Source organism: Trifolium pratense, linkage group LG4 (assembly GCF_020283565.1).
Source record: "Trifolium pratense cultivar HEN17-A07 linkage group LG4, ARS_RC_1.1, whole genome shotgun sequence".
Taxonomy (NCBI): Eukaryota; Viridiplantae; Streptophyta; class Magnoliopsida; order Fabales; family Fabaceae; genus Trifolium; species Trifolium pratense.
In genome coordinates, this window is record NC_060062.1 from 55,506,598 (window position 1) to 55,525,351 (window position 18,754).

An 18,754-nucleotide genomic window follows, 5' to 3' on the forward strand; every position below is an offset into this window, starting at 1 on the left:
AGTCGAAGAAAGCTACCACATTTGCCTTAATGAAGAAGAAATCAATAAGATTACAAAATTGAGGCAGCTTGCGTAATTGGTATCTATACTTCTTTGTTTCTGTGTTTTTCCTTAGATTCTAAGAATATCTATTGTATTATTAACTATCAGACAAATTAGTGATATCAATTCTATTTTTTTAAATAATAATATACAATATTATTATTATTATTATTATTATTATTATTATTATTATTATTATTATTATTATTATTATTATATTTAACAAATACAATATACAATTATGAGGAATGCTATATAAGCGAACGCGGTTTCACGAAAATTCCACGAACCCTGTTTTTATTCATTCTGCATCGCTTCACATACAAAACCTAGGATCTTTAAATTTCTTTGATCTCCCAAAAAGAAATCAGTTCATGAAATCTTTGATCCACCTTTTTTCTTACTATAAGGGCCCGTTTGGTGCACAGGATAAGATAACTATATCATATCATGTCTCAATCCAGTGTTTGGTGACACAACAGGATATGATAAGTTAATCATGAAGCTTATCCTATCCTGTTTCTCTAGTTAAAATCCTTATCCTGAATTTGAGCTGGGTTACCAGCAGGATAGGATAAGAAAAAAAAAAATCATTGATTTATTCTATAAAATATATTTTAAAATAAAAAATTGAAAATTAATAAAATAATTTGATAGTAAATTAATAATAAAATAATTAATTTTTAAATATATATGTGATTTTCTCACAAGGGTAATTTTGTAATTTATATAATCTAAAAAATCAAAATTCTCCTAAAATTACAATATTTTAAATTAAAATAATTATTAAAAAATTGCAAAATAAGAATATTAATTTAAATTTAATAACAACTTAAATATAATTCTTTTGCAATGGTAGTTTTATTATTTACATATATCATATATTTATTTAGCTTATCTAACATGTATAATTGAGTTATTTATTTGATCATGATTCATATAAAAAACTTAATTTGTTTATTTTCTCATGATTTGTATTTAAAATTTAAAGTTATTTGATTACTTTTTCTTTTTGTACAATTACTTATTTATATTTTTATTTATAAAATTCAAAGTATTACAATATAATTTTTAACAAATAACAATTGTTTTACGAGGGTAATTTTGTCATTTAAATATGTTATGTATCTTATCATATTGGTATGAACAAATATGTATTAAAAATATGATATAATAGTTATCATGTTTGTTATCCTGTGTGCACCAAACACAGGATAGGATAACTGAGAATAACTGTTATCCTGCTGATATCCTATCCTATCACTATCCTATTGTATATCCTATACTATCACTATCCTATCATGCGCACCAAACGGGCCCTAAAACTACACCAATATTCTCATTTCCATCATGATTAGAACAGACTTGTTGTGTTACTGCTGGAACGGTAGATGCTGATATATGTTTGGGTCCAAATTTCTTCTCACCAACAAGATATAAATGCTTCAAGATATGCACAGTAGAGGTGTGAAAATACACACAACGTCGGAAATGTAGTTGCCATGAATGAAGGTGAAGCGGTTGTGGAAGAAAAGAAAGAGATAAATATTTGAAAAGAAAAGTCGGAGAGAGAAACACGTGGTGAAAGATACAGAAATAGAAAAATAATAGGCAAAGTTGCGGTTGCCACGTCAGTTCGTGAAACAATTTTCGTGATAATGAGCATTTTCCTACAATTATTTGATGTGGCAGTCATATAAGCAAAATATTTAGTGCTACATCATTTAATGAAGCATCACATCATTAAAATTGTAAGGAAAAAAATGAAGAGGATCAAATGTTTTAATTTTTTTAAAATGAGAGGACCAAAATTGCGAAATAAAAATTGGAGAACAAAAATCATTAATTTTGTAAAATAGAGAGATCAAAACTGTATTTAAGCAAAATAATAATAATAATAATAATAATAATAATAATAATAAAAATTTTCAACCCATCAATACAAATGTCTTTGATTAGAGGCACAACCAATAGGATTTTACACCATCATAAAAATACAAGCTCGAATTAACTATTTTATTACATAGTTTTTTTTTTTACGGATATTTTATTACATAGTAAAATACATTTTTTATCCTTATATATATATGTACTCTATATTTTGTTTTAGGTTCTCTAATTTTTTTAGTAAGTTTTAATCTTTAAATATTTTGCGTCACAACTTTTGGTCTTACTTTTATGGTTCTGTTTAGTAAAAATAGAGGATTACTGATAAGTTAACTAATAGTTGATGGCTAATTCCAAATTGAAATATTTGATAAAAGTAGCGTTTTTTTTAAACGGCTAAAATATTATTAATAACGCAACTAGGCAAAAAAATGAGCACAATGCGCAAAATCAACTCATACAAATTCTTCACAATGGAAGGATTCCAACAACAACAATGGCAAACCCTAAAAACCTTTAAAATCATCCATATGAGAGCAACTAAAACAACAATCTAGAACAATAGCAATAGCAATACACAACTAGGGGTGATCGTATCCGAACCAATCCAAAAGTAAAACCGCAAACCGAACCAATCCAAATCGAAACCGCAAAAAACCGCATTTAGTCTTAACCGCACGAGTCATTTTTCTTCTAATCCGCACAGTTTGGTTTGCGATTTTCATTTCAGAAAATCGAACCAAACCAAACTGTAATACTTAACTTAACTCTATCAACTATTAACAATCAACCCAAATTGAGTCCATAAAATAGTAGGCTGTCAAAACATATCATTTCACGCGATCCATAACTATACTGTTGGTATTAAAAATAAGTTATTATGTATATGCAATTTCTTGATATGCATTTTGTATCATGTAAACAATATAATAAATTAAAATTTCCTATGTTTATTGTAACAAGTTGGAAATATTGTCATATTTTTTATATCGTGATAAACCGCACAAATCGAACCAACTCTAACCGCATTGGTTCGGTTCGATTTGGATGACTTCTTAAAAATCAACCAAACCAAACCGAGACACATGCATTTTTATCTTGCGGTTAGGATGACTTTTATACTCAAAACCGAACCAAACCACACCGCAAGCATCCCTATAAACAACTCCAAACACAACAACCACAACCAAAACTAAAATTAGTCCCAAAGGTCAAACAAAAGCACCGAATACGTACCATATCACCCCCACCTAGGGGTGTGCAAAAAATCCAAGTAACCTTAACCAAATCACTAACCAAACCATATCCAAAATTAATAACCAAATCCATTTTAAAAAAAAACCACACCAATCCAATACAAAAAAACCAATTCTAAACCATATCCAATTTTTTATAATTGGTTTAAAATTGGTTTTTAAATTGAGGCCCAATAAGGAAAAAGCCCAATAGTTTCTTTTAAAAAAAAAAAAAAAATTCCAAATTCAATTAATTATATAATTTAATAAATAAATAATTAATAAGGTGGTGGAGGAATTGGTCAACGCCGGACCACCGGCGGCCGGTACGGCGGAGCTCCGGCGGCGGACGGCGGCGGACGGCGATTTTCCGGCGACTTCCGGTGAACTTCCGGCGACCGACGCGGTGGTTGGTGGTGGTTGGCGGCGGCGCTCCGGCGGCCGGCCACCGTCAACCACCCTTTAATATTTAATTATTTTTTATTTAACAAAATTTATTTATTTTAAAAATAATTATAAAAAACAGATTTTTGATGGTTTTATTTTTTTAAAAAAATCTATATTTTAATTATTTTGGGCTTAAAAAAATCTGTTTTGTTGGGCTTAGTTTGAAATATGTTTGGGCTTAGAAAAAAAACTTTTATGAATTGATTATAAACCAAAAATTCATAAAATTAAAGAAAAATTATGTTTTTTTTATAAACAATAATTATTAAATATGTTCTTTTAATCAATTAAACAAAAAAAAAATGGCTTAATTATTGTAAAAAAAAAAGTTTAAATATATAGGAATTAAAAGTTATAATAATGCATTTTTAAAAAAAATAAAAAATAAAATAAAATTTAAGATGAATCGATTATAAATAAGTAACCTATTTTTTATTATAAACCGGTTATAAATTGGTTTCGAACCGATTATAAACCATATCCAAATTAGTTTTGCAAAATAACCAATTTTTCATTAAAATGGTTTTGATTTTAAACCAAAATCATAAATATGGTTTGGTGTGGTGTGGTTTTTAAACCATGCACACCCCTACCCCACCCATCCTACTCTAACTCCATCAGCCACAACCAAAACCACGGCTTCGAAGTCAAGAAGTAGCCACACTCACATTAGGATATCAAACCAAACCTGATCATGACATGAATAGTCTTATACCTCATGGTATGAATAGTTTTATACATGTGTGTGTGTTTTATATGTGAGACTTATTTCTAAAATGAGAGACCCAATTTTGATTTTAATCAATTAGAAAGTGAGTCTTCAAAAGAAAATGTTATTAGCACTCCACATATCGGTCAACTAAAAATTAGATAGACTAGTTTAACTTAAAAATATTCAGTAAAATAATAACATAACAATTTGAATAATAAAACATATTGTGTACTCACTCCGTCCCATAATATAAGGAAAAAAATATTTTCACACTTATTAAGAAAAGTAAAATATGATAATTTCAAGATGACTTTTTGTGTTTTTGTTGAAATAAGTTTCATGAGAAGATGTAAAAAGAGTTTTTATTGGTTATTGATTATGGGGAAAAGAAGAGAGAGAGTAAATTAAGTAAAAGTCTATCTTGAAAATGATAAAAGTTGATTTTTTTTTTCTTATAATTTGGGACATGAAAAAGTGATTTTTTTGTTACTTATAATATGAGACGGAGAGAGTATAGTTTAAAACATATTGTGTATGGTTTTTCCAGAATAATAGGCATTCATTCTAAAATTATACTCGATCCGTCCCAAAATATAAGCAAAAGTTGGTCAATAAAAATGAATGTATTTGGTCTAAATCTTTAACTAAATACTTCAAGTTTCTTTGACTTGTTTTTGCTTATATTATGAGATGGAGGGATTATCATATTAAGAATTGTTGCTACTATGGAATCGTCAAAAGTTTACATCGGGAAGAAATCATTGGAGACGAGGACAATTCTTCTAAAACAAGCAACCGATTTGGCCTTGGATATAAGCTGGTAACTCTCATGTCAATCTTCATGATCTCTAAAAGTCGTGCATTTTGTAAAACGTATTTTGCAAATCGAAGTTCATCATATTCCCAACCTTCATAGTTTGTAGTAAATGATCTGAGGGAAGATGAAATGCATTCAGGAACAGAATTTGGATATTTCCACTTTAAGGACAAATTACATAATTTTGTGTAAAAAAAATTTATAAATAAACTTTTTATAAATGTTTCAAGTAAAAATTTGGTTTGAATAGTTATTTTTAAAATGTGATTTTAGGTATTTGATCATTTTGTTGAAACTTTTTTTGGATATCAAAATTTCGAAAAATCACTTAATTTTGAAGCTATTTCAAATAGATTTTCATAAAAATTATTTTTAAAATACAACTCTTTGAAAAAATTGTGATTTTCACTATGTTTTGATCTTCAATATAATATATGATATCAAAACTAATTTTTTTAATTTAAAAAAAAATATATACAAAAAAACTTTTAATATTTTGAAAATCAATTTTAGAAAATTTATTTTAAAAAATACAATTTTTTTTTTTAAAGCTGAAACGACCCATACTCGAAGAAAAGAAGCCATTCAAAAAAAAAAAAACAATAACAACCCATGAACACAAGAAACCTTTGAAAAAGAAAGAATTTGAAGTTTGGGGCAATACTGGAGCAGTTCCACGACATCATCCAAGCGTCCAAGGTTAGTAATGCTTAATTCAAGGTGGATTAAGTTTCGAAGTACAGGACAGTCCTTGTAATAAGATTTGACAGTTGGACCAGGACCAGGACCAGGACCAGGAAGAGAACCTATCTACAATAAAAAGTTCCCATATATAAAAATAAAATTGAATGTCAAAAACATATATAATTTAGGGTTTTGCTAACTGGTGCCTCCGGGGTACTAGTTAAGGAACAAAAAAAAGAAATAAAATAAAAGTTGTGCATGGAAAACATCAAAATATAAACTTTTGTTGTATTGACTACACTATTTCAAAGTAAAACTTTCTAAATTTGAATTCTTAACAAGTGTCCCTGAGACACTATTTAGCATTTGCCATTAATATCAAAATCAGTACTCTCTCGGTTTCTTTTTAAACTTGTTTTTGCCAGCTGCACACATATGCCAATACAAACTTCGATCACTAAATAAAATCATAACACGTGTACCGCTATTTTCAACAAATCCAAAATTCTCATCCAAACCTCCCCTCCGTGGAAAGATCTCATTCGACGCCACACCAAATCCAACCTCTGCGGCTTGTTAGCAGAAGAGGAGGTGATGATGGAGGAGAAGTAGGCATGACAATAAAACTCATACCCGCGGGTACCCACCCAAATCATACCCGCTTTAACGGGGAAAACCCGAGTTGACTGGGTTTGGGTTCGGGTTTGAGTTTTCCCTGATTTCAAAAGATGGGTTTGGGACGGGTAATGGGTACATTGATACCCACCCCGAACCCGTCCCCGAACCCGCCTCGTTTATACTAAAAATTAGATTTCACCTCTTTTAAATTAGAAACGCTTAAACAATCTCTTAAATTACGTTCATATATTTATTTTTTATTTTAGTTTGAGTATTAAACAAACCATTTTCTCTATATTTTTTTTTTCTTTATTTAAAAAAATATTGTTGAGAGAAAATAATTTTGGACATTTAACTTTTTTTTAATAAAAAATACTAAAATATAATTTAAATTCATGTGGAAAGAGGCGTAATGGGAATACCCGAAACCTGATGGGGATACCCGATCCCCGTTGGGTATGAGTTTGGGGTTATCATTTTTATCCCCGCTCGAATTTGGGATGGGTTTGGGGAAACCCGAACTTTATGGGTTTGGGTTTGGGGAGGGCAAAACCCGTCCCCGCCCCGCCCGATTGCCATGCCTAAGGAGAAGTAAAGAACAATACATTGAAGTGAATCTTGCAACTGGGGATCTGATTCTAAATTTTATTTTTTTAATAATGAAAACAATACAAAAAAGGGTGTTTTAATCTGTGGTTATGGTGTTTCAATTTGGTGTTATGGTTGCTATATGGTGTTTAATACATGATTTTCTTATCTTATCTTAGAGATGAGATTATTAAAAATTTTTGTTGTTAAAACCAGTTTCGTAAATGTTGACTAAGAATTTTAAGATGGTTGAGGTGTTCTATTTCTCAAAGATTCAATTTTTTCCGGTGAAGATCAGAGGTTGGGTTTGGTGTGGCGTCGAATGGGATCTTTCAACGACGGGGAGGATTGGATGAGAATTTTGGATTTGTTGGAAATAGCATTACACGTGTTATGATTTGATTGGAGTTTAGGTTCTCTCCATTTATTATCCCTCCATTTATTCTCCATTTGGAGAGAGATAGACACATTAAGAATTAGTGGGACCCATTAAAAGTGGGTCCCACTAATTTGTGGACCCCACTAATTTTTTCTTGTGTCTATCTCTCTCTAAATGGAGAATAAATGGAGAGATAATAAATGGAGGGAACCTGAACTCATTTGATTGAGAACAATACCAACAGTACTTGTAGTAACTGCACCTAAGTTTTATCCTATATTAAAATCGATTACCACCAAAGTTACTAATTTATCTTTATTACTTTTAACCACGCTGCAAGTTTTATATCATTCATTGTAATCTCACTAAAAAAACTTTAAAAAATATATATAGAAAGAATATGAGATAAATAAAGAAAAACAAATATATGGAAAGAATATCGGTGAACACTTCGGTACACGTATTATGTGGACGTGTACCGGTACACCGTTGACGTGGTAAACAAGTGGCAAATATTTAATGCAGATTTTGTTTCTTTATTAAATTTTTTATATTAAATATTACTTTTTAATATTTGCAAATATATCTTTCACATAAATGTAATCACTAATCATGTTCCACAATAAATCAAAGCATATATCAAATCTTTCAAAAAAATTTTACAAGATTCAAATATTATAATATCCTATTAAAATAATTTATTTATTTTTTGGATAAGCTCCTATTAAAATAATATGATTTTAGTATTATTATTTTTTTACAAACATATGGTACTTTCTGGAAAAAAAACAAACGTATGAATTTAAACTTATTATTATTATTATTATTATTATTATTATTATTATTATTATTATTATTATTACATCCAATCGTGATTTTAATATTTCACTATTATTACCTTTCCATTTTTTTAATATTATTAGTTTATAAAGTTTAATATGTATTTACGGTTGAACCATTAATAGATATAATTATTAAAATACATTTATTTTTTTGTGAAATTTTTTTTATAATTCTTAATATGTTTATATATTGACGATATATATTATTGTTTTTTTTACGATATATATATATATATATATATATATATATATATATATTATTGTTATACTGTTAATTTTTAGTGTTGCCTAATATTTTATTGGTTAAATAAGTTCTTTTTTTCTCTGCAAAATTACTAAATTTAAATTTTTGTCTTCAAAAAAAAATGTCATGTTTTCATCTCTACAAATTGTTTATGCATACAATTATCCTCATGTTGTTAAGTTGACGTGTATTTATGATAATTTTGCAAATACATATTGAGCATTAAAAAAAGTTTGTCAAAAAATAAGGAGTTCAATATTTGGTTTTTAAGTCAAAATATTTGTTACTTTTATCTTCATATTTTGATTTCAAAAACTCATATTTAATTCATTTTATTTTGAAAAATGTTAAAGTTTTGTGAATGAACTTTTTATATTGTTCTAGAAATGCTTGATTGTCGAAATTTAAATTCATAAGTTATTGTTAGTTCAATTAGGTGATATTGAACGACTTGATTGAAAAATTTAATGAAAGTAAGTATAATTATAATGGTAGTATTTTTTGAAAGAAATCAAACTTGAAAGATGTTGTTAACTTTTGTTTAGAAAGGTAGTATTTTGAAGAAAAAAATCGAAGTTGAAAGATGTTGTTGATTTTTGTTTATAAAGGTAGTATTTTTGAAGAAAATCGAAGTTGAAAGATATTCTTGATTTTGTTTAGAAAGATAGTATTTCTGAAGAAAATCAAAGATGAAAGATGTTAATTTTTGTTTATTGTACGTGACGACAAATGACATTAAGAAATAAAGTTAGGATGCTGTTTTACATCTTTATTTTTATTTTTTATTACTTTAACAAGATGATTATTTTTCTTGTTGGTAAGTTGTACGCGTTGTTAACGTATGATCATGGGTTCTAATTCTAATCCAAGTAAATTCTAATATGGACCACTTCATCAAGCGGTCCATGATAGAACAGACATGAATAACATTATAACGAATACGAATTTTACAAAATCTACCGTTGGATTGAAATTTTATATCATATAGATCATCCATAGAAAAATTTAGAAAAATTGAAAATCATTTGATATGTTATTGAGACCCATCAAGATTACCGTTAATCTTGATGGGTCTCAATAACATATCAAATGATTTTTAATTTTTCTAAAACTTTCAATCTAACGCTGAATTTTTTAAAATTCGTATTCGGTAAATCACTTGTCCACGGTGGACCACTTGTGAAGGTGGTCCACCGTAGCATTAGCCTTCTAATCCATCCTAGGCCAAATTTTATTTTACTATTTTTTTAATAAATTTTTAGTCTTTACAAAATTAGAATCTTTTGGTCTATTGGTGAAGGTTTGGTTCGTCGGTTAAGGTCATGGGAATTGTAAACTAACAACAACAAAAAAAGTCTATTTGGATTAAATTATTTTTAAACTTATAAAAAAATAAGGCTTAATTGTACTTTTGGTCCCTTATCTTTATTTTAGGTTTCAAGTTGGTCCCTTATCTTTTAAAAGTTTCAAGTTGGTCCCTTATCTTTTTTGCAGGTTTCATGTTGGTCCCTCCCGTCAAATTTTTCACTATTATCGTTAAATTTGGACACGTGGCAAACAGAAACCACCCTTGAAAACATGACACGTGTCCAAATTTAACGATAACAGTGACGGAATGGACCAACTTGAAACCTGAAGAAAAGATAAGGGACCAATTTGAAACTTTTAAAAGATAAGGGACCAACTTGAAACCTAAAATAAAGATAAATGACCAAAAGTGCAATTAGGCCAAAAAATAACTTATACAAATAAATAATTGTTAAATCTCAACTAACTGAAATAATAGTTACTTAAAATTTCTTCATGGACCAATTTTTATTTTGCTTTTATTTTTTAGCTTATGAAAAATATTTGGCTTAATTAGTAAAATGGTCCCTTAAAGACATTTTTGGTTTCACATTGGTCCCTTAAAGAAAAAAAGGACCAAATAGGTCCCTTAAAGAAAAAAATGTCTGAATAGGTCCCTTAAAGACATCTCTGTTAATCAGTTTGGTCCCTTAAAGACATCTCCTTTAATCAGTTTGGTCCTCGAAAAAATGGACGGAAAGGACCAAACTGATTAACGGAGATGTCTTTAAGGGACCTATTCGGACTTTTTTTTCTTTAAGGGACCTATTCGGACCTTTTTTTCTTTAAGGGATCTATGTGAAACCAAAAATGTCTTTAAGGGACTATTTTACTAATTAAACCTAGAATATTTTGTACAAACAATTAAACTTTGATTTATAAGTTGCTTAAAAAAAAAAATTAATTTACAAGTTTTACCTAGTGAAAATGGTGAAGGCTAACATGTACAAGTGTCTTAAGTGGTGCACTTGTGCATGTTATACAAAATTCACTGTTGGGTTGAAAGTTTATATCATATAGATCATCCCATGCAAATTTTTCATAAATACTTTGACAAGCTTATAAATAATACATAAGAGTATATTTATTTTTCCAAGTTTAAAAATAAGTCAATCCATCAGCCCTAAGTTTTATCCTTAAATCATATTTAACCCTACGAACCTACTAATTTCAAAAATCTTAACTCAACCCAAAACGCCGATATTAAATCATATTTCAATTAGATTGTTCAAAATCACTTAATTGGGATGATGGGCAACAAATACTTAGAAATTGTAATTTTGATAATCTAATGGTTAGTCGAGTAGACTGCGGTACCATCCGCGGGATTTCTGTAAATACCCGAAATGGAATGATGACAAAAAGAATTTTGATACAAACATAACGAATGTGACTAGGGAAATTAAATTTCTCTGAAACAATTCAATACCACCTAATTAGAATGACACACGTATGATTCAAATTTCTGACAATATAAACGCCTGAATATCAACTAGTTTGATTAATTGTTACTCAAAAACCTATTTATCAAGAACTGATAATTAAGTCTCTACCAATTCTTTTTTTTTGGTCAGTAGTCTCTACCAATTTTACCGTAAGAACTACGGAAATAAAATGACCAAATTGGAATGAAAAATATTTATGAATTTAAATGTCGACAATTAACAGTTCAACATCAACTGGTTAGATTAACTATTACAATAAAATATTTAAGCATATTAAAAAAATAAAGTTTTTTTGTACAAAAAAATAATTATATGTTGTGTTAATGGTTAAACTGTAAATAAATATTAAACTTTGTAAACTAATAATATTATAAAAAATGAAAGGAAATAATAATAATAATAATAATAATAATAATAATGATGATGATGATGATGATAGTATAAAAAAAATTATTTAAATCATACGTTTTTTATTTTGAAAATACCATGTGTTGTTCAAATACTAAAATTATATTATTTTATTGGATATTAAATAATATTAAATTATTTGAATCTTGTTAAAAAAATGTGACAATCTAGATTAAAAGATTTGATGCATGTTTTTTTTTTATTGTGGAACATGATTGATAATTATATTTATGTGGATGATATATTTATAAATATTAAAAAGTAGTGTTTAAAATAGAAATTTTAATAAAGAAATAAAATCTGCATTAAATATTTGCCACTTGTTAACCACGTCAACAGTGTACCGATACACGTCCACATAATATGTGTACCGAAGAATTCACCAAGAATATAAGATAAATATAAAAAAAAAGAAGATGATATGCATAAAAATAGGAACAAAACAAACTATATGCATAAAAATAGGGAAAAAAATAAAAATATTATACAAAGTTTAGTCAATAAAAAATATTATAGAAAGAATATAGAAAAAATAAGTAGAAACCGCATAAAAATAAGATACTCCTATTTTTAATTATAGAGAAGAAATAATTAAAAAAAGACTCTATCAAAAAAGAAAAAAAAATTAAAACATAAAAAAAAATATAAACAATATTTTTCATAAAAAAAGAAGAAGAAAAGAAACATAAACAATTTACTACCAAGTTTACTACTAACCTCTTCACAAAAAAAAATGTTTACTAATAACCACTAATAAGAATATAATAAAGTTAATTAGTATCAAACTTACTAAATTACCCTAAATATTAATATTGGTAATAAAATTTATAGTTCTTTTTATTAAAAATACACACGGGACTATTATTTTTCATTGGAACATAAAAAATTGAAGAAATAAATTTACTAGAAAAAATACAATAATTCTCCTTATATTTTAACAATATTATTTAACAATTTTTTTAAATATATAATTATAAATAAATTTTCTAGCTTACTATAATGACAAACTTAATATTGAATAAAATTCAATTGACCCGCAGGAGTTTTTAAACTAGTTTAAAGTAATAAAAATAGTTTATGTGAATAGTGTGCGGTAATCAAGAGTAACACTAAAAAAATAAAAGAAGGATGGAGTAGTACCTTACTTTGAGTATTAAAAAGTGGGCATTTTGAATTGCTTTGATTAACGGAACATCCAATCTATATATATGTCCAGATATTGGTTGTGATCAAGTTGGATAAAATTTTAAGGCTGTCAGTGTCACCCCTGCCGCAATGAAGTTTCAAATCCTCCAAAAAGGAACACCCATTAAGAAGATTGTTGAAATCGTCCTTATTTACAAATTTAACACGAAGCAAATGAAGGGTTTTGAGCGATGGTAGATCAACAGAGATATTATCAACCGCCATCTCTACCCTCGACAATTTGAGAACAACGAGTGTTGGAAATCTAAAAATACTCGATGGTAAAGGGACATAGCAACTGATGTGGAGACTCTCCACTGGATGCCGTTTTATAGTTTCGATCCAACGTTGGAAGTTGAAACCGTCATAGTGGCTGGAATATGAGAGGTGGATCGTTTTGATAAGTCGGGTGGAGAGTGTGATTTTATCGACGAATTGCCAAAAGTGAAGGTAAGACTCTTCGTTGTCGACGGAATCATCATGGAAATGGAGACATGTGAGTAATTTAAAGAGTGAGGACCATCTTTTGGAGAGAATAGTTGCGGAGAAAGAATCTTTGATTGGAAGAAAAGAGAGTATGTGACACAATATGTCATCAGAAAAGTCGCTAATCCTATCAATGGGTGTTGACTTCTCCATCACGGCAAAACGGTAGTAACGTAGTGAATATTGATTTAGGGTTTATTTGTATAAAAAAGTCATGTGTGTGTGAATTGAAATCAAATTGGCATTTGAATTATAAATAAAAGTGGGCCGGAGCCCTATTAGTTTCAATATTTAAATTGTAAATAAATTTTTTAATATTTTCAGTAATTTAAATATTGAGTACTGAAATTTATCAAAAAATAAAATAAAATATTGAGTACTGAAACTAACTGAGTGGGTTGATCCTCATTCCTCAGCCTCTAACTACACAACCCAACAACTATTTGTGAACACAAGGAGGATGGTTTGAGAGAATTAAACAAGGGAAGTTCATTGTCTTACTTGCTTTCTAGTAATATATTGTGAGTAGTGAAGTTGGAATTGCATGCAGGTTCTGATATTTGTAAGTGAATTTGCGTTGAAAGGAAGAGCTAGAATGAATGAATGAATGAGTTGGTGATGGAACTGTGCGTGAGAGAGAAGGAAGGAGTGCTTGGGATGAATGTTTTCTGATTGATTGACGGCTGCTATTGCAAGCAACATCAGATTCTGCAGATAAAAATATGACACCTTAGTTCAGCCACTCTACACACGCACATTGAAACAACTTAAATAATTATGGGTAAATGATCATTTACCCCCTGCAAAATAAGCAAATTTTCGTTTACCCCCTTGCATATATTTGTTTTCTGTTTACCCCCTTGCAAAAAATAGATTCCCTCATTTCGCCCCCTGAGTGTACAACAGGACAAGTGACTATGCAAATCTGTTGACGTGGCTTGTACATGTGGAAAAAATTATTTATATTTATTTTTTAAATTCCACGTCAGATAATATTTTTTTAAAAAAATAAAAAATAATTTTTTTCCTACAAAATAAAAAAAAAATTCTGTTTTTTTTCCCCAAAATTTTTTAAAAAAATTCCTACAAAAAAAAAATTAATTTTTTTTCATATAAATGATTTTAAAAAAATTTCCAACAAAAAAAAATTCCTCCCAAAATAAAATTTTTTTTTTTTTTCTTATTTTGCTCCCAAAATAAAGATTTACTCCGAAATAAAGTTTATTTCCGAAATAAAAATTTTAAAGATTTATTTTTAAACTTTTTGAATTAAAAAAAACATAATCTTTATTTTTTAAAAATAAAACTTTATTTTTTGTTATTCTCTTTGAATTAAAAAAAATAGAAAAAGATTTCCAAAAAAAATATAAAATAGAAAAACAAGTTTTATTGGTGTTTTCCTCTTCTATCAAAACCATTTGCCCTAAAACTAGAAAAATATAAAGAAGCAGAAGACAATAATGAAGTAGAAGATGATTTCGGCGATTGAAGAAGACGACGACGAATACAATCATGACGGTGGAAGCAAACGATTACGGCGAAGATTTTGTTTTTTTTAATTCAAAAAGATTTGAAAATAAATCTTTATTTTTGGAGTAAAATAAGAAAATTCGTTTTTTATTTTATTTTAGGAAAACAATACTCAATAATTTTGTACGAAAAAGAAAAGTTATTTCTAGGAAATGTTTTTTAAAATTTTTTTTAAAAAAAAACAAAATTCGTTTTTTAAATTTTGTAGGAAAAAAAATATTTTATTTTTATTTTTTGAAAAAAAAATATCTGACGTGGAATTTAAAAATAAATATAAATGATTTTTTTCCATGTGTACAAGCCACGTCAGCAAATTTGCACATTCACTTGTCCTGCTGTACACCCAGGGGGCGAAATGAGAGAATCTATTTTTTGCAGGGGGGTAAACAGAAAAAAAAATTGTGCAGGGGGTAAACGAAAATTTCCTTATTTTGCAGGGGTAAATGATTATTTACCCAATAATTATTAAAAAAGTCAAACAGTACATATTGTCATATTTTTGTTTGTTACATTATGTTCACATAACATTTTTCTTTTTGATTGTATATTCTTTGGTTAAGACCAATAGATATGCTCCACTTACGAGTACTTGCATTTTATTACTTCTTAATCAAAAGTCAAAACTAATGGATTCCAATGCTTACACCCAATTCGATTTTAATTTCAGGTCCAACTCTAATAATGCAATGATTATTGGTAATACTGCAATGATATATTGACAACCAAATTTTGCAACAAATGGACTACCTACCAACTCAAAGGATATATAATTTTGGCATTTCAACATAAAAACAAAAATAAGAAATAAAAACAAACAAAAACAAAAAAAATAGGAAGAACATAATAACAGTCATGCGTCCGTCGTCATTTTAACCTCCGCCATCAAACCACACCATCCACAACCACCATCATTGTTGTTGACCTCCACCACCATCAATGCTTCTGAGAGAGAGAGATAGAGAGAGATGTGAAAGAGACAACAACAGCCGGAGTGAGTGAGAGAGTTGTGGGGAGACACGACACTGGTGGCCGAAGGATGGTAGCCAGCGAACTAAAGAGAACTGAGAGAGAGAGAGAGAGAGAGAGAGATAGAGAGAGAGAGAGAGAGAGAGAGAGAGAGAGAGAGAGTGAGGCAAAGCCGTGAAAGAGAAAGTGAGTTGGAGAAGAAAGTGTAAAGGGAATGGGAAAGAGAACAAAAAAGTGAACAAAATAAAAGGCGCGCTAAATTGCACTCTTTGCCCCTCTATGTGAAAATATAATTTGTTTGTTAATATGCACTTACATGTTACAAGTATAATTCCCAGCTATGGCGTAAGAAACAGTGTCAGATGTGATTATAAAGTCACATTTTTAATTGAATTAATCTCCTTAAGATGTTTTTCCACGTGAAAATGGTTGATAAACAAATTGTGAAATCACTCCCCACGTATGTCAGTTCCCCACTCATCAGTTCAGGAGACCTCACGATTTCAGCCTACGCCATTTCAAAGTTCATCATTTCACGAATCTTGGGGCAGTTTGCAATTTCTAGGGCAAATGACTGAGAGCTTTATCATATCAAGAACTCGGCTATCGACCTACTGTTGATTTCCCTATTTAAATTGGAGTTTTACCTACTTACCGAGCTAGGTAAGTAATCTGTTACCTCAACTCAACTTAATGTTGCTAACATGGAATCGTCGAAAGTTTACATTGGGGAGAAATCCTTGGACACGAGGTTAATTCTTCTAAAACATAGGTCCGACTTAGCCTTGGATCTAAGGTAGCTCTCATGTCGATCTTCATGATCTCTAAAAGCCGTGCATTCTGTAAAATGTATTTTGCAAATCGAAGTTCATCTAGATGCCAACCTACATAGTTTACAGTACATGATTTGAGGTAAGATGAAATGCATTCAGGAACAAAATTTGGATATTTCCACTTTATGAACAAATCTCTCGGAGCCTCCATCTGCAAAATATATACACATATAAAATTTGTGAAATATACTCAAAGAAAAGAAGAAATAAAACAATCCACAAACACAAGAAACCTTTTCAAAAGAAAAAATTTGAAGCTTGGGGCAATGTCGGAGCAGTTCCACTACATCATCCAAGCGCTTAAGGTTAGTAACGCTTAATTCAAGTTGGATTAAGTTTCGAAATATAGGAAAGTCCGTGTGATTAAACCTGTTGATCTACAATAAAAAGTTCCTTATGTTAAAAAAAAAAAATTGAATGTAAATAACATATATAATATTCATATTAAAATCAGTAGTAACTTACATCGAGTATTAAAAAGTGGACATTTTGAATTGCTTTACATATCGGAACATCCAATATATATGTCCAAATATTGGTTGTGATCAAGTTGGATAAAATTTTGAGGTTGTCAGTGTAACCCCTGCTTCTATTGTAAATATCAGTTTTAAAATCCTCCAAAATGGGACACCCATTAAGAACATTGTTGAAATTGTCCCTATTTTTAAAATAAACAAGAAACAAATGTAGGGTTTTGAGAGAGGGTAGATTGACAGAGATATTATCAACCGATATCGTTACCTTCAACAATTTGAGAACAACAAGTGTTGAAAATCTAAAAATACTTGAAGGCAAGAGGATAGAGAAACTGATTTGGAGATTCTCCACCGGATGCCGTTTTATAGTTTCAATCCAACGGTCGAATTTGAAACAGTCATGATGCCTATGACATGTGATTGTGAGGAGAATTCTTTTGATGAGTTGGGTGGAGAGTGTGATTGTGTCGACGAATTGCCAAAAGTGAAGGTAAGACTCTTTGTTGTCGGAAACGGAATAATCGGAGAAATCGAGAGCTGTGAGTAATTTAAAGAGTGAGGACCATCTTTTGGAGAGAAGAGTTGTGGAGAAAGAATCTTTGGTCGGAAGAAAAGAGAGTATGTGACACAATATGTCATCAGGTATGTTGCTAATCCTATCGATAGATGTTGAGTTCTCCATCATCATGACAAAACCTACGGTTCTGAATATTGATTTAGGGTTTACATATATTTGTATAATTAGGTCAGGTCAGGTGTGTGATATAATTTTTTTTTTTTTTATGAAGGTGTGATTTTTTTTTTTGTTGTAAAATTGTGTGATATAATTGAAAAGCTTTTCCGCTATCAAATTGGCATTTGAATAGACAGTTAGTTTCCATATTGAAAAACTTTTTAACCCTGATAGGGGGCCTTGAGGTGCTAACTAAATATAAAAGATATTAAGCAACTAGATTTGGTCGAGTGGTGAGGGATTTGGTAGTATGTTATAGGTTTTTGGTTTGATTCCCAGCTCATTGTAAACAAAAATAAAAATATAAAAGATATTAATAATTTATACAATGATATGCTAATTAAATATAGAAGATACTAATAATTTATACAATGAATATTTTATATTCCTTATTTTTACCATCAGTTTAATCTGGTTCGGGGTCAGTTCTGACATCAAGTTGTTCCAGCCCCCTCCCGATCGCAGTTGCGGGGAATCGAACCGTGGTCCTCCCTACCAAATTCAGCGTCAATCACCACTGAACCAAATTGATATATATATACCAAAACTACCTTTTTATATATATATATATATATATATATATATATATATATATATATATATATACCAAAACTAGACCAGGTCAAAAAGTTTGTGATTATAGGTACTCTGATCGATTCAGAACTAGATCATCCAACAACGAAGTTTGAAGCGTGCGGTGATGTAAAGCCTATGAAATGGTGGTTCACAATGGGAAGGAACCTGCAAAACATTTTAGCACTCCAACGCTCAATTATATGATCAAAGAGAAATGAAAAGTGAAAAGTGATTGAATTGTGTAGCTTAGCTCTAAAGTCTTACCCTTATATAT

At 29.4% G+C, this 18,754-nt stretch overlaps 2 protein-coding genes across 2 annotated transcripts; both read right to left on the reverse strand.

Annotated features, from left to right (window-relative positions):
• Positions 1 to 5,046: 5,046 nt before the first annotated feature.
• Positions 5,047 to 13,519, reverse strand: LOC123922961 (F-box/FBD/LRR-repeat protein At4g26340-like). Its single transcript, XM_045975617.1, has 3 exons — positions 12,961 to 13,519; positions 5,768 to 5,946; positions 5,047 to 5,301 (listed from the first exon to the last, which is right to left on the reverse strand). Exons 1-3 carry the CDS (start codon positions 13,517 to 13,519, stop codon positions 5,047 to 5,049), a joined length of 993 nt encoding a protein of 330 aa, XP_045831573.1.
• A 3,042-nt stretch (positions 13,520 to 16,561) lies between these two features.
• LOC123922962 (putative FBD-associated F-box protein At3g50710) lies at positions 16,562 to 17,853 on the reverse strand. The gene is made up of 3 exons (XM_045975618.1): positions 17,161 to 17,853; positions 16,929 to 17,072; positions 16,562 to 16,846 (listed from the first exon to the last, which is right to left on the reverse strand). Exons 1-3 carry the CDS (start codon positions 17,851 to 17,853, stop codon positions 16,562 to 16,564), a joined length of 1,122 nt encoding a protein of 373 aa, XP_045831574.1.
• Positions 17,854 to 18,754: the final 901 nt, after the last annotated feature.

Coding starts and splice junctions, on each gene's coding strand:
- LOC123922961 (XM_045975617.1), bottom strand. CDS start 13,519: ATGGAGAAGTCAACACCCATTGATAGGATTAGCGACTTTTCTGATGAC. Junction 5,947..12,960: donor GAAACTTCATTGCGGCAGGG/GTGACACTGACA, acceptor TATTGTAGATAG/GTTCTCTTCCTGGTCCTGGT. Junction 5,302..5,767: donor AAATTCTTTCTTTTTCAAAG/GTTTCTTGTGTT, acceptor TTGTCCTTAAAG/TGGAAATATCCAAATTCTGT.
- LOC123922962 (XM_045975618.1), bottom strand. CDS start 17,853: ATGGAGAACTCAACATCTATCGATAGGATTAGCAACATACCTGATGAC. Junction 17,073..17,160: donor TCCACTTTTTAATACTCGAT/GTAAGTTACTAC, acceptor TTTTTATTGTAG/ATCAACAGGTTTAATCACAC. Junction 16,847..16,928: donor AAATTTTTTCTTTTGAAAAG/GTTTCTTGTGTT, acceptor TATATTTTGCAG/ATGGAGGCTCCGAGAGATTT.